Consider the following 15,214-nt stretch of genomic DNA (forward strand, 5'->3'; position numbering starts at 1 on the left):
TCCCCTTTGCTAGGATAGGGAGCCCCTCATTTGGCACACTGATAGGGATCTTTTCAGTTTTAGTCATTTACTTGTATAATTGCCAACTATTGTAATTTTCCTTTTTTAGCTAACTGTTTCGGTTAAAACAGTTAGGAATTGCTATAAATAGAAATCTCAGCTGGGGTACGAAATTTTGCTTGGACCATTCAACACACAACCTTCAATTCTGATATGATGCTCATTCCCTTGGGATGTTGTGATATGGAGTTGGGTATTGAGTGGTTGGTAACCGTAGGCGATATTACTTGGAACTTTGACAAGTTGACTATGGATTTCACAACACAGGGAAGGAGACATGTCCTGAGGGGAGCTTCCACAAAGGCTGTCAAGACATTAAAATCTCAGAAGCTTGACAAGGTTTTGAACCAGGGGGTGCAATTGTCCATGCCGCAACTCTATAATACAGAAGGAGGGTTGCTACACTCCTTGACTACTCATGCAGAGCAGCCTGTGATTCATGTTGCAGTTGCTTGAAGATTTTGAGGACATTTTTGCAGAACCAGTTCAATTGCCTCCCCTAAGGGTGGGCCACAATCACCAAATTCCCCTGCTGCAAGGCACCAACCCTGTCAACATGAGACCCTATAGATATGCCAAGCACCAGAAGGATATTATTGAGAAACTGGTGCAGGAAATGCTAGATTTAGGCATCATCCAAAATAGCAATAGCCCTTATACTAGTCCTGTAGTGTTGGTGGGCCAGAAAGATGGCTCATGGAGACTATGTGTGGATTATAGAGGCTTAAACAAAGGAACTGTCAAGGACAGATTTTCCATTCCGTTGGTAGAGGACCTTATGGATGAATTGCATGGCTCAACCATCTTTTCCAAGCTGGACCTGCGAGTTGGCTACCATCAGGTGAGAATGGAAACCTCTGATATTTACAAGACTGCATTCAGAACACGCAAAGGACACTATGAGTACTTGGTAATGCCTTTTGGATTGACAAATGCTCCAGCAACATTCCAAAGACTTATGAATGCTATTTTCAGTGAATTTCTTAGGAAATTCTTGTTGGTTTTCTTTGATGATATCCTGGTCTATAGTAAATCCTTGGCTGAACATGTGGATCACCTTACAAGAGTCTTACAGTTGATGCAGAAACATGCACTATTTACCAAGAAATCCAAATGCTACTTTGGTGTGGACAGGGTTGAATACTTAGGGCACTAGGATTGTTTGAGGAGGGGATATTGATCAGGATCTTTTCAATTTTAGCCATTTACTTGTATAATTGCCAACTATTGCAATTTTCCTGTTTTAGCTAATTGTTTCGGTTAAAACAGTTAGGAATTGCTTTAAATAGAAATAGAACTGTTTTTTTTTCAAAAACAGTTCATAATCTTGAAACAAAAACTTCTTCTCTTGTAATCTTCTTCTCAAATTCTCAATAATATTTCGGAGTTCTCTCTCGTTGAAGGAGATTCCCTGTTTTCACAATCATTTCTTCGAATTCTCTGTAATTTCCTAAAAATCTATCTTCAACCTTATCACACACAAGTATATTTTATAATTTTAACATCTCTATTGTTTGCAGAGGTCTCCATAGCCATATTTATTTGTCCCTGAGGGTTATATGACTGGAGAGATAACAAGAATGACAAAAGTATATAATAGTTGTATCATGAATCCACCTCTTTGATCTCACCTTTCAGATTTAGAAAATTTACCTGGCTAGTGTGAGTTAACCGTAAAATTACTGAAGTAATACAACTTTTATAAAAATTACCAAGAAGGTGTGTATCGCCTTTCCATAGAACAACTACACTAAACTCTACTATCACCTTTCCTTCACTCTCTTCATTTCTCCTTCCCTCCATTACTACTCTTTATTAGCATGATCATTTGCAGAGAGTCATGACCCATTAGATTTTGGGCATCAATAAATAGTAGCACTTTATACATAAGCTTGCATGTTTTGATCATATATCCACCCACTGTACCGTATCAAACATAATGTATGTGACACCACTATGACTGAAACAATACTGTAACAATCTAGTTCGTTCACTTGGTTAATTTTTTTAAGGGTTTATTTAAAAGTCTTATCTCTGAACTATAGACCTATTAAAAAATATATTATGACATTAGGGGAATAGGCATTTTCCATTCCTAAGGAAAAGGATTCAATGATTGTAAATAATATTACACCACTTCCATAGTTCCATTTATTTAAGCACGTAATGTGTCATGCTATGCCTCGGGGTCAACAAAAGTCAAACGGCAACATCCATTTATTAGAGTAAGAAATGATATTGAAAACCAAAGAAAAAACAGAATGCAATACCATTTGTTTGAATGTTTTTTTATTGTCTGAATATTCAGGAATTATAACTATATGTCCCTTTTCACCATCCATAAACTTTGTTCATTGTGAGCCCCGAGCGATTCATTGATATAACTTGATCCAAAGAGAGACTATATAGACTAGTGACTAGAAAAGCACATGGCTATCATAGAAGGAACTTATTGTTTAGTGAAGTGTTGAAGTTGGACCTAATAAATGTAATCACAAGAATAGCAATATCATTTCATCACAGCTATATAGAAAACGGAATACATATACTATTCAATATTTGTGAGAGACCCAAGTTAATTTGCACGAGTGTTATCCCATCATCCTGTTAGATTTTTGAGTTGCTTCAGTTCCTTGGTCAAACTTTGCTTGTTTGTTTTTGCCATCCAGCTTTAAGACAACGACTTTGACTGTTGTTAATAGTTACACTGATGAAATTAATCAAATATCACCATATACTATTTCTGTCCCAAAAATGGAAGATTTGAAGATCTGACTCGAGCTCTAAGAATGGCAAATTCTTTGGGGGCTGATGAGACCATATTAGTGGCTGAGGTATATCTTCAGTTTTAACTCAAATTTGGCTCTAGTTCCGTTCTAGTTTCTTTGTGGATATGTATCAATCCTGTCGAAAACTATATCTCTGAAGCTAGAACTGTGCTAGAGGTATACAGCAGCTGCATCATTCGTTTTCTTGAAGATCCATCTGATTCATTGTCATTAATCAGAGATGCTGACAGACTAGTTGCTTACCGATTTAAGAAAGATAGTAGGGTTGGACCTTCGGTTGTTTTTATGAATCAGCAGATGGAGGGGTAAGTCAATATATTTCATACTTCATTGGTGATTTTCTTCTATCCTTTCTTGTTGCTATACAAAATGACAAATTTAGAGAGTTGTGGAGTAACATGAGCTAGTTTCTATTAAACTCTATAAAATTAGTCTTACCCTAAGATAGTTCTTTTAGCTTAGCTTCAAAATCAAATGTCCAGAAACTAGTCCACCATAATCTTCTCACAGGAAAAGTAGAAACATATATGACTGCAGCACAAAAATACATAAATATACTGGTTAATCACTGTTTTAAACAATGGCCACCAACATTTTTTTTTGAAGTCATTGATTTGGACACAAACCCAGTTATTTAATTTGATCTACACATATTTTGTTCATAACTTTTTTTTGTTTGTTCCATTTTTTCTTAAACCTGGAAATAGTCTCTCTACTTGTGGGGTAAGACTGTGCACATCTACCCTCTCCAAACCCCACTAAGTGAGAGCCTTGTGCATTGGGTTGCCCATTTTTTTTTATTGTTTTATAGTTATGTCAATCTGTTATCTGGAATTTGTAATTCATATCCATGGGGACATAATGCTTTCAGTGCAACCAAGTTACCTGCAAAATTCAAGACGGTTGCACTCAATTATATTACAGGAATTATTTTTCATAGAAGAAGACTTGTATAGTTTCCTTGTCTCTTGATTCTTGAACAATCTGGGAGTTGCATTTTCTATGGTCCAAAAGTCCAAATCAGGTAGGAATTAGGTATTAGAAAAAAACCCTGGGTAAATGTACTTAATTGATTTTCGAAGTAAATATTTCCTTCCAAATGAATGGTTAATGTGAATATTGAATATTTATGATGTTTGCTTAAGTTCAGTAGATTTTAAACCATCATTGGTAATTCCGTATTCCCAAACCTGGTTTTGTTTCTTATATGTTAGTTTCCAAATTTGCCTCTAAAATCTCACTTGATAAAGAAGACCATGTCTGAAATATAAAGCCTAATAAAAGAATAAAAAAATTATGCAATTCTCCCTCTTGCAGGTATACTGCTAGGATTCCGTAAGAGAAGGGGTGGGGGAAAAGAGCATGTTACTAGGCATAATGGTATTATTAAAACTTCCAACATTTCAACATATTAGATTTTCCTTTGCTTGTAGCATTGTTGAACATCACTATAAAAAATTTAATACTAACCGCCCCAGTTTTTTAAAAATGATTGGGCTAACATGCTCACATATACACATGCATGCTATGCATGGACTTTTTGTTCACTTGTGGTTTCCTTCATATTAATTTAGCTTTTAATATTATATCGTCAGGCAGAACATTCATGGGAGATCGACTCCAAACTGGAAGGCATTTGGAATTCCTATTGTGGCAAAGCTTTGCAATATTACAGATGGATCTGATCTTCGCAATTTCCATTTAAATTTGCTCAGTCCATTTCGAATCTTAAATGAAGAGCCATCATGGGATTTTGAAGCATCTAAGGAAACTGAAGAAAACGCAACAATGGAGGGGACCACAACTCCTAGTTTAGGTTCAAATGTGAATGGTTCAGATTCTCCTTCAGATGGAGGATTGGAGTTTTACATAACAGATGAAAAGGGGTCTGTCAAGGTTTCCAAAACATTAATGAACGAACCACTTGTAATGAATGGAGAGTTAAGGAGGCTGCATGTGCTCGTAAGTTGGTCAGATAAACAGATTCAACAATATGACGCCCGACTTTTTAATTCATTGCCTGAGGTTTTCAAGTCTAGCTTTTTTGCAAAAAGACCTCAAGAGTCAGTTTCAATATAGAAGTTTCTTGAAGCATTCTTGCAAGAGGAATCTCTTGGACCTGAAGACATGCGGTTAGTAACCATTGCAACATTAGGCATATGTTTTTTGATCGATGTACATTTTACTCTGCTCTATGTGGTAGAGGTTCTATACTATATTGCTATACGTGTAAGCTTTAGCATGCAAATAAGCTTAGTTTTAACCAGTCAATGCACATTAGCATATTATTTTTGGTACGCAAAAGAATAATTATATTAGAGGAGCACAGTGGGTGCTTAACCAGTTTACACGAGAAGGGATAGTTAACCAATACAAATGATGGACTCAACCCAGATCTAATGTTGGTCTGCTAAAACATAAGAAATGCAAGACCATGGGTCCCCTCACCATTGGCCAAAATCGTATTTATAGGTCCAATGGTGCGCAGGCCCAACTCCAAGATCTAATTTGTATCAAGTCCATAATGTACATATAGCTGGGTTGTTTGCTTGAGAACACCTCATCATTTTCATTAACCAAATTGACCATACCGAAGCAAACCAAAACATACCCTACAGCTGACTAAATCTTTTCTCTCTACATAGCTTTTATATCAAAAGTTGGTCCGGGGAAGCAGCTTGTTTTGTAATGATTTTGATTGCTGTTTCACTTTTATTTTCAGATTAGTTAACACAGATCAGAGTATCAATCTATAAACTACTGTCTTCCTTTTCTAATGATTATTAAGTTTATAACATCAAGCATTATGTATTTTGTGAATAGATATTACTATTTTCTAAGGTGCTTTTTTGGTAATGTTAGGTACTGCCCCGGCTGTAAAAAACATCGTCAAGCCAGTAAGAAGTTGGATCTTTGTAGACTTCCTGAGGTTTTGGTCATTCATCTTAAAAGGTTTCAGTATAGTCGTTTCATGAAGAACAAGCTGGAGACATATGTTGACTTCCCAGTAGATAATCTTGATTTGTCTTCTTATATTTCCTATGGGAATGACAAACCTTACCGCTACATGCTTTACGCTATCAGTAATCATTATGGGAGTATGGGAGGTGGTCATTGTACAGCATTTGTCCATGTAAGTGCTCTTCATATTTTCAATATTTTTTTTGTTGAGGGATTCAATACTTCCCTTTTGTTTTAAAGTATATAATTTGGTTATAAGGAGTTTCACTTTTACCCACGGAACAGGACTTTTACCCACGGAACAGGCTTAAGTTGATGGAACATTAAAAAACTGCGTTGAGTACTCTAAAAAACTTGAGTATTGTATGAAAGGTTGTGTTAATTGTGTTTTCAGTGAATGCTTTTATACTCTTGGACATAAAAAGATCTACTAAAGTGGTTTGCATATTGACTTTCAGGTCTCTATTGGTTGGCCTGTTATGCAAATTGCACAGATTGTGAAAAGTAGAACTTATTTAGTTGTCATTACTAATTTACTATTATCATTATGAAGCCGTGGAAGTTTTTGGTTTTGAATAGTTAATTTATTTTTATTTTTTGCTGCGAATAATGTTCACCCTCATTTTTTTATGCCCTTGCATTTCATGTACTTATGTAGCATGGTGGTGATCAATGGTATGACTTTGATGATAGCCATGTTCATCCTGTTAGCAAGGAGAAGATAAAGTCTGCATCTGCCTATGTTCTTTTCTATAGAAGACTTTTTGAATGATTAACATAATGGTAAAGTAGCAAATGGCTATAACATCCTAATGAAGCTAGGCACCATTGATTAACATTATTGCCATCATATAGTCTTACAAAGTATACCTATACCTAACAAAGTTGCCATTTTTTTGTTATTCATTTTATTGAATTATTAGACTAAATGAGAAAGAGTGTGGAAGAAGGGATATTGTAAAGAGGGAGTGCTAAGGAAGTAAGAATTACAACTAAAGAGGTAAAAACATACCTTGGGGAAAGAAGCATATTATGTAGAGCTTTTTAACCATGCAAGAAGAAAATCATTGTTTCTAAAGGGCATTGCACCGACTCTAGAGTTAGTATTTATTGAATTGTATTTTTTGCAGACTTTTTTCTCCTTTTTAAACACTGGAAATATTGAATTCTTCAGAGGAAATATTAAATTTAGTTTTTGTTTTAGTACATCAAAGTTGTATCATTACAAGGAGGAACCAATGCAATGTTATTTCGAGTAGTACTAGAAGTACTGTAATGTCTTACATTTGTTATTTCTGAGCAGTATAGACCAAATTGGAGTTAAGATATGGCAGAGCCCTCTTTAATTGTTTTAGTACCAAAGTAAGCCCTGGACCACTGATTTAACATTCTGTTGCTCTCAGATGCAAACATGTATTCCCCTTTGCTAGGATAGGGAGCCCCTCATTTGGCACACTGATAGGGATCTTTTCAGTTTTAGTCATTTACTTGTATAATTGCCAACTATTGTAATTTTCCTTTTTTAGCTAACTGTTTCGGTTAAAACAGTTAGGAATTGCTATAAATAGAAATCTCAGCTGGGGTACGAAATTTTGCTTGGACCATTCAACACACAACCTTCAATTCTGATATGATGCTCATTCCCTTGGGATGTTGTGATATGGAGTTGGGTATTGAGTGGTTGGTAACCGTAGGCGATATTACTTGGAACTTTGACAAGTTGACTATGGATTTCACAACACAGGGAAGGAGACATGTCCTGAGGGGAGCTTCCACAAAGGCTGTCAAGACATTAAAATCTCAGAAGCTTGACAAGGTTTTGAACCAGGGGGTGCAATTGTCCATGCCGCAACTCTATAATACAGAAGGAGGGTTGCTACACTCCTTGACTACTCATGCAGAGCAGCCTGTGATTCATGTTGCAGTTGCTTGAAGATTTTGAGGACATTTTTGCAGAACCAGTTCAATTGCCTCCCCTAAGGGTGGGCCACAATCACCAAATTCCCCTGCTGCAAGGCACCAACCCTGTCAACATGAGACCCTATAGATATGCCAAGCACCAGAAGGATATTATTGAGAAACTGGTGCAGGAAATGCTAGATTTAGGCATCATCCAAAATAGCAATAGCCCTTATACTAGTCCTGTAGTGTTGGTGGGCCAGAAAGATGGCTCATGGAGACTATGTGTGGATTATAGAGGCTTAAACAAAGGAACTGTCAAGGACAGATTTTCCATTCCGTTGGTAGAGGACCTTATGGATGAATTGCATGGCTCAACCATCTTTTCCAAGCTGGACCTGCGAGTTGGCTACCATCAGGTGAGAATGGAAACCTCTGATATTTACAAGACTGCATTCAGAACACGCAAAGGACACTATGAGTACTTGGTAATGCCTTTTGGATTGACAAATGCTCCAGCAACATTCCAAAGACTTATGAATGCTATTTTCAGTGAATTTCTTAGGAAATTCTTGTTGGTTTTCTTTGATGATATCCTGGTCTATAGTAAATCCTTGGCTGAACATGTGGATCACCTTACAAGAGTCTTACAGTTGATGCAGAAACATGCACTATTTACCAAGAAATCCAAATGCTACTTTGGTGTGGACAGGGTTGAATACTTAGGGCACTAGGATTGTTTGAGGAGGGGATATTGATCAGGATCTTTTCAATTTTAGCCATTTACTTGTATAATTGCCAACTATTGCAATTTTCCTGTTTTAGCTAATTGTTTCGGTTAAAACAGTTAGGAATTGCTTTAAATAGAAATAGAACTGTTTTTTTTTCAAAAACAGTTCATAATCTTGAAACAAAAACTTCTTCTCTTGTAATCTTCTTCTCAAATTCTCAATAATATTTCGGAGTTCTCTCTCGTTGAAGGAGATTCCCTGTTTTCACAATCATTTCTTCGAATTCTCTGTAATTTCCTAAAAATCTATCTTCAACCTTATCACACACAAGTATATTTTATAATTTTAACATCTCTATTGTTTGCAGAGGTCTCCATAGCCATATTTATTTGTCCCTGAGGGTTATATGACTGGAGAGATAACAAGAATGACAAAAGTATATAATAGTTGTATCATGAATCCACCTCTTTGATCTCACCTTTCAGATTTAGAAAATTTACCTGGCTAGTGTGAGTTAACCGTAAAATTACTGAAGTAATACAACTTTTATAAAAATTACCAAGAAGGTGTGTATCGCCTTTCCATAGAACAACTACACTAAACTCTACTATCACCTTTCCTTCACTCTCTTCATTTCTCCTTCCCTCCATTACTACTCTTTATTAGCATGATCATTTGCAGAGAGTCATGACCCATTAGATTTTGGGCATCAATAAATAGTAGCACTTTATACATAAGCTTGCATGTTTTGATCATATATCCACCCACTGTACCGTATCAAACATAATGTATGTGACACCACTATGACTGAAACAATACTGTAACAATCTAGTTCGTTCACTTGGTTAATTTTTTTAAGGGTTTATTTAAAAGTCTTATCTCTGAACTATAGACCTATTAAAAAATATATTATGACATTAGGGGAATAGGCATTTTCCATTCCTAAGGAAAAGGATTCAATGATTGTAAATAATATTACACCACTTCCATAGTTCCATTTATTTAAGCACGTAATGTGTCATGCTATGCCTCGGGGTCAACAAAAGTCAAACGGCAACATCCATTTATTAGAGTAAGAAATGATATTGAAAACCAAAGAAAAAACAGAATGCAATACCATTTGTTTGAATGTTTTTTTATTGTCTGAATATTCAGGAATTATAACTATATGTCCCTTTTCACCATCCATAAACTTTGTTCATTGTGAGCCCCGAGCGATTCATTGATATAACTTGATCCAAAGAGAGACTATATAGACTAGTGACTAGAAAAGCACATGGCTATCATAGAAGGAACTTATTGTTTAGTGAAGTGTTGAAGTTGGACCTAATAAATGTAATCACAAGAATAGCAATATCATTTCATCACAGCTATATAGAAAACGGAATACATATACTATTCAATATTTGTGAGAGACCCAAGTTAATTTGCACGAGTGTTATCCCATCATCCTGTTAGATTTTTGAGTTGCTTCAGTTCCTTGGTCAAACTTTGCTTGTTTGTTTTTGCCATCCAGCTTTAACCCAAACTGAGTATGAGGGAAATGTGCCCACTGCATATATTTACACACACATTTATAAATGTAAATGCACCAGAGATGGATAAGAAAGAATATGTAAATGCAGGAGGCTCAGAGTGTTACTATGTAGAAGGGTTGAAGTATTAGAATGTAGGTATAAAGAGAGCAAAACTGAAGAGAAATAGTAATTAAGATTAAACTCACGTTTTTGGCTGCTGTGCTGAAAGCCTCCCTGTGGCTGATATCAGGATTACCTGTCTTAATCCTTTGGATTTCTTCCCTGCAAAACCATCACCTTAGAGAAGGCTTAATGCTATTTCTATTTGTAGAATTCAATTGTCCAAATACAATATATATATATATACGAATATATGCAAAAGTTAAAATGTTATAAGGACACAAAAGTCACTTTCTATAGAAACCCAAAAATTTACTTACTTGATGAACCGGTTATAAGCAGAAGGAACACGTTGCCTCTTTTCTGGGGCTGTAATAATCAATGGAAACCATCTTGTTAGAATTATGTTATTATTTTTTGGATTACCACAAATCCTATTTCAATTTTATGAAAATATAAATTAATTATATGTCAAAATTGTTAAAGTAGGCTTTTAACACCGATTATGATCATTGTTGTTATTAGGCATACTGATGTTAAGTGTTATTTACATGAAAATTTTGTTATGAATCATGTGCATGAACTTATCATAATGGAAGTCCTAACATTGGATCTGACTAGAATTAGAACCGGATGATTAATGACGATATATACTCTGATTTAAATAAATAAAAAGTCAAATTCCACCTTTTTTTTTTATCTAAGGGTCCTTTGTGATTTGGTTTTTCTTGCTGTTATTTCTGAGAAAAAAGTGTCTTCATTGTACATGTGACTTTAGAGGGGGAAATATTAGACCCATTAAATAACTGATGATAATAGAGATTAGATAGTGCAGAACTGAAGTAATACCACCAAACTACCAATATCAATTACCATGATGAGCTATCATATATGGTTATAGTGTATTTCAGTCCTTAACTGTAAAATGAGGCTATATACATGTGGATAAGTGCATCTAGGGCATAGCATGACAGCAATGAATAAAGGATGGGTCAATTTTGTTATGCAAGGTCACCATCTAGGAGGGGCCATATAATTAAATTGATGAAGAAAAAATAAAGATGCTCAAATTGGGTACCACATGTACCTAAAAAACTCAGTACTCAGATGGACACCCACTCTCATGTAAAAGCTCAGTCTTATTATGATAAGTGATGGCCTCAATCATGAGGTTGTTCTGCTCTAATTGCTTCTATTATTTCACTTCTGCCACTCTTTTAAACTTCTCAGGCTGTGTATAACTAAAAAGTTCAGGCTGGCCTAGTTAGCTAGGTGCTTGTAATTTGTTCATTCAAACTAATAAGACTCATAGATATGAAGGTTTTAAATTGCAATTGTATTTTCCAAAATTGCAGACTATAGGATAAGATTCATATAAATGTGACTGTAGTCAGATGCAGTTTTGAAGGTTAATAAAACTTTAACATTGTGTTATTTGTTGCAGTTGAGGCCCAAATTTTACAAAGAATCTAAATATGAAAGGAGAGAAATATCAGTAATTTTATTTGTACATCTCATTTTTATATCAAAGCCCTATAATTTCTCTTTTGGAAAAAGAAAGGAGAGAACACAATTTCTCATTGTAGTTATCAAGTTCTATGAGCTAATATATAATTGTAATGTAAAAATATAATTACTCAAGCAATATATATATAGAGAGAGTGTGTGACTACTCACGACGAATGGGAGGAATCCTAGGTTGTTCGTGCTCTACAGGCTCAAATGCCATTATTTTGTTACATTTTGAAGATGATCCCAGTTCCTCATTGCTGCTTGATTCATCAATGCTTAGGTGCTGTTTCTGTGACTTAGCAGCAGATTAAGTACAAGCTAGAATTAATAAAGGATTTCAATGAAAAAGAAAAGTAGTGTGTAAGAATGACGTAGTTATGTATAAGTATGTCCAGAGAGAGAGAAACAATAATACCTGTTGATGAAAATCTTGAGGAGGAGGAAATGGTTGAAGTGAAGCTCCCATGTTAACTGATAGCAAATTGGCACAATGCCCACATCTAACCGTCACTATGGTAAGCAAACTGCTATATGGAACACTAACCTGCCACATTAACCCATTTTGAAAAGATGAAATAAACAAATATATGTATCATATCACTTGCAATCTCACTAGCAAGTAGCAAGATAAGCATTAAGCAGTAGAAGAATCTCTATTATATATTTCATGCATGTCTTTCACACACACATATTTATATGTATACAATTAGGAAGGTGTGAAATGCTAAATGCTCATTGTTGATTTAAATTTCTTATATAATTTAGACCTTCCATCACCAAGAACAGAAAGAGCTTAACATTAATGCCAGTTAAACATATTAAATGCAGGAGAAGGAGAATTGAAGTTTTTATCACATTGAGTCATTGACAATCCCAAGAACGGTGCTTGTAAAAGCAAAGGAAACACCATCAGCATTGAAATAAGTAAGGCAATGAGGGGGAAAAACAAAATGCATAGTTGTCAAAACAAAGTGGTGGAAGATGAAAAATAAAGAAGCTAATTAGGGAAGTCAATGCAGTAATCTTTTGTCATTCCATTCTGAGAAGTGTCTACTTTTATGGGGTGTAAAATCTGTAGTGAGGGGTATTCAATACACTCCCACAATGTTTACCCTTGGAGCTGGTGCACATTACTTTTTGCTGACACTGCAAGGCAAGGATGATAAAAGATAGAAATTGTATATCATAGCGAGGTGGAAAGAGAGAGGTGATAATGACTTGACTAGAAAAGAAACCATAAAGGCCATCTTACACCCACCCTCAACCACTTAGTGCTACCATCAACAAATGTTATAAGCCATGAACATTAAACAGATTAAATTCACTGCTTTCAATTTGGTTTGACAGTTATAAGATCTCCACTGAGTAGAGAAATGAAATGTTAAATACTTAGATATATTCAAGGGTGAAGTACAAATTGAATATTAGGGATGAGTGGAAGAGCTTATAAATGGAAAAGATCAACGAAGCCATTTCTTATGCTCTATTGCGAGTTTGATTTTAGAGGGGAATGAAGGGAAATAAAAGACTTCAGAATCATCTTATGTATTTCAAGATATTTTCCTTTCATCTATTACCTTTCAAAAACCAAAGTAAACCTAATTTAACTTTCTTAATGAGTCATATGGACCCATCCAATGTGATTATCTAAATACCCAAGATCTCTGATTTCAACGGTTAAAAGGGAGAGAGAAAGATATATAATAACAATGTCCACAACTTCTTGTGGAAAGAAAGTAGGACACTGCCTCTGTACTTGAGGGAACTGGCAAGCCCGAAATCGTGCAAGAACTTGATGGTATACAATCATAAAAGAAGTTGCTTCACTGGAAAACCATGATGAGAAGAAATTATCATAGACTTGAGAGAGAGAGAGAGAGAGATACTGAGTGGCACCACATGGATTCATATACAGATTTAGTCATATACACACAAGTACAGAAAGTAAACAATTAAAATAAAGCGATGGATTAAAAACAAGGTTCGTGTAAAACATAGCATAGGATATCGCATATGATGCTAGCAATATATGTATTTTTCTGCAAACATTTTTATTTTTTAGATTTAGAAAAAAGAAGAAAACGAGGGGAACCCTAATATCTAGGAATAGCCCTAATCACATCACCTGTGTGTGCATTTTGTTCGTAAGCATCTTAAATTGCTTCTTCCTGGCTCATACATGATACAATTCCTTGGTTACCTCTCAAATAATGATATGCCGAATTAACTTGTTGTATGAAAATCAACAATTGCTGTTAGGTACTGAGAATTGAATTCACTTTTCTTCTGCCACTACTGGGTCTGCCTATGAACTTCAACTTCTTATTACCATAATACCAAAGTAGAGGTCAGGGTGAAAACTCAGTTACACTTTCGCATATAATATAAGAATATAAGGGTTGGATTCTTGGTCTAAACTCTAAAGTACACATCAGTGAAGAAATTCACTTCAGTGATGGATAATATTCCAGTATTGATTCCTACTGAAGTTACCCTTATGTTAATTGGGGTATTTCTTGAATTCAAATAGTGAAGTTTATACATGCATTCAGATCACTTGTGATCTGAATTTTGCATTTAATTTCATGACTACTACCCAGAAGCTTTTCCTTTTATTCTTCCTTTTCACTCATCTCATGATCTTAGATATACAAAATATATAGAGAACAACCTTATTGCCAAATTATTAGCTGATGAAAGAGATAGCACAATAAAAAAAAGCTTAGAAGAATTAATATAGAAAAATGAGTGAGTGAGTGAAGAGAGAGAAGTTCATAGAATTGAGATGATGTAAGTAAGTACCGCTAGAATGGTGTTGCAGAAGTTGCAGTGAACATAACAAACACGTTCAGTTGCCATCATGTCCATTGACATTTTTGTTTTCTTTCTATTTTGTGACTGTCCTTTGACGAGTTTGCTTAGTAGATTTATAGGCAGATCATGGGGTGACACAAATTTACTTCACGAAAACAGAAAAATAAACTATGAAGGGACAACATGGTTAATCACATCAATTATATTTTGTGTCATTGTTGGTGTTCAACAAATCATACGTGGAAATGTTTAAATTTTAATTTGGGATATATTAACAGCTTCTTTATATTATTCATTTACCCCTACTAGACTCCAAATATAAAAATCTAGAATTCCAAAATATATGTGAATTAAAAAAACTAAACGTGTCAATTTTTTTAATCTTTAATCTTACTACTTGTGCAAGTATTAATGTTTTACCATAGAACTTATAAGGATGTTAAATTATTTAAAGTCATTCTTTAAGTAATAAAAAATAAAATGTCTATCATACAAATTATTATATTTCATATAATAAAATGTTGAAATTGTGATTTCAAATGAATATTTTTTATATTTTTATTAGTATAATATCTATGTATTTTTTTGTCTAAATATTTATATATAATTAGTACATTATTCATCATTCATTTCTATTAAATTTTTTAAAGTTAATAACAATTAAAAAACAACATTTTTTTCTCTTTTTTTTTTATAAGAAGATGTGATTGAAGCATATAAAATGGTATAGTAATTTAATTATTAATCATAATGATAGGAGATGTGTTATCCCTTTGCAGAGTGGTTACTGAATTAGGAAAGAATGGTGGAA

General features: G+C 34.6%; 1 protein-coding gene and 1 pseudogene across 4 annotated transcripts; one reads left to right on the forward strand and one right to left on the reverse strand.

The window, feature by feature from the left end:
- LOC109352839 lies at window positions 244-6,827 on the forward strand (annotated as a pseudogene).
- Window positions 9,706-14,545, reverse strand: LOC109351758 (putative axial regulator YABBY 2). 4 transcript variants are annotated; one of them, XM_019593363.1, is made up of 6 exons: window positions 14,392-14,545; window positions 12,011-12,133; window positions 11,755-11,881; window positions 10,398-10,446; window positions 10,164-10,239; window positions 9,706-9,992 (listed from the first exon to the last, which is right to left on the reverse strand). In XM_019593363.1, exons 1-6 carry the CDS (start codon window positions 14,461-14,463, stop codon window positions 9,879-9,881), a joined length of 561 nt encoding a protein of 186 aa, XP_019448908.1. In that variant the 5' UTR covers window positions 14,464-14,545; the 3' UTR covers window positions 9,706-9,878. The 4 variants fall into 4 exon arrangements, with proteins under 4 accessions (XP_019448908.1, XP_019448905.1, XP_019448907.1 ...); XM_019593360.1 differs by having other exon boundaries at window positions 11,755-11,886; window positions 12,010-12,133; XM_019593362.1 differs by having other exon boundaries at window positions 11,755-11,878; window positions 12,005-12,133.

Source organism: Lupinus angustifolius, chromosome LG07 (assembly GCF_001865875.1).
Source record: "Lupinus angustifolius cultivar Tanjil chromosome LG07, LupAngTanjil_v1.0, whole genome shotgun sequence".
Taxonomy (NCBI): domain Eukaryota; kingdom Viridiplantae; phylum Streptophyta; class Magnoliopsida; order Fabales; family Fabaceae; genus Lupinus; species Lupinus angustifolius.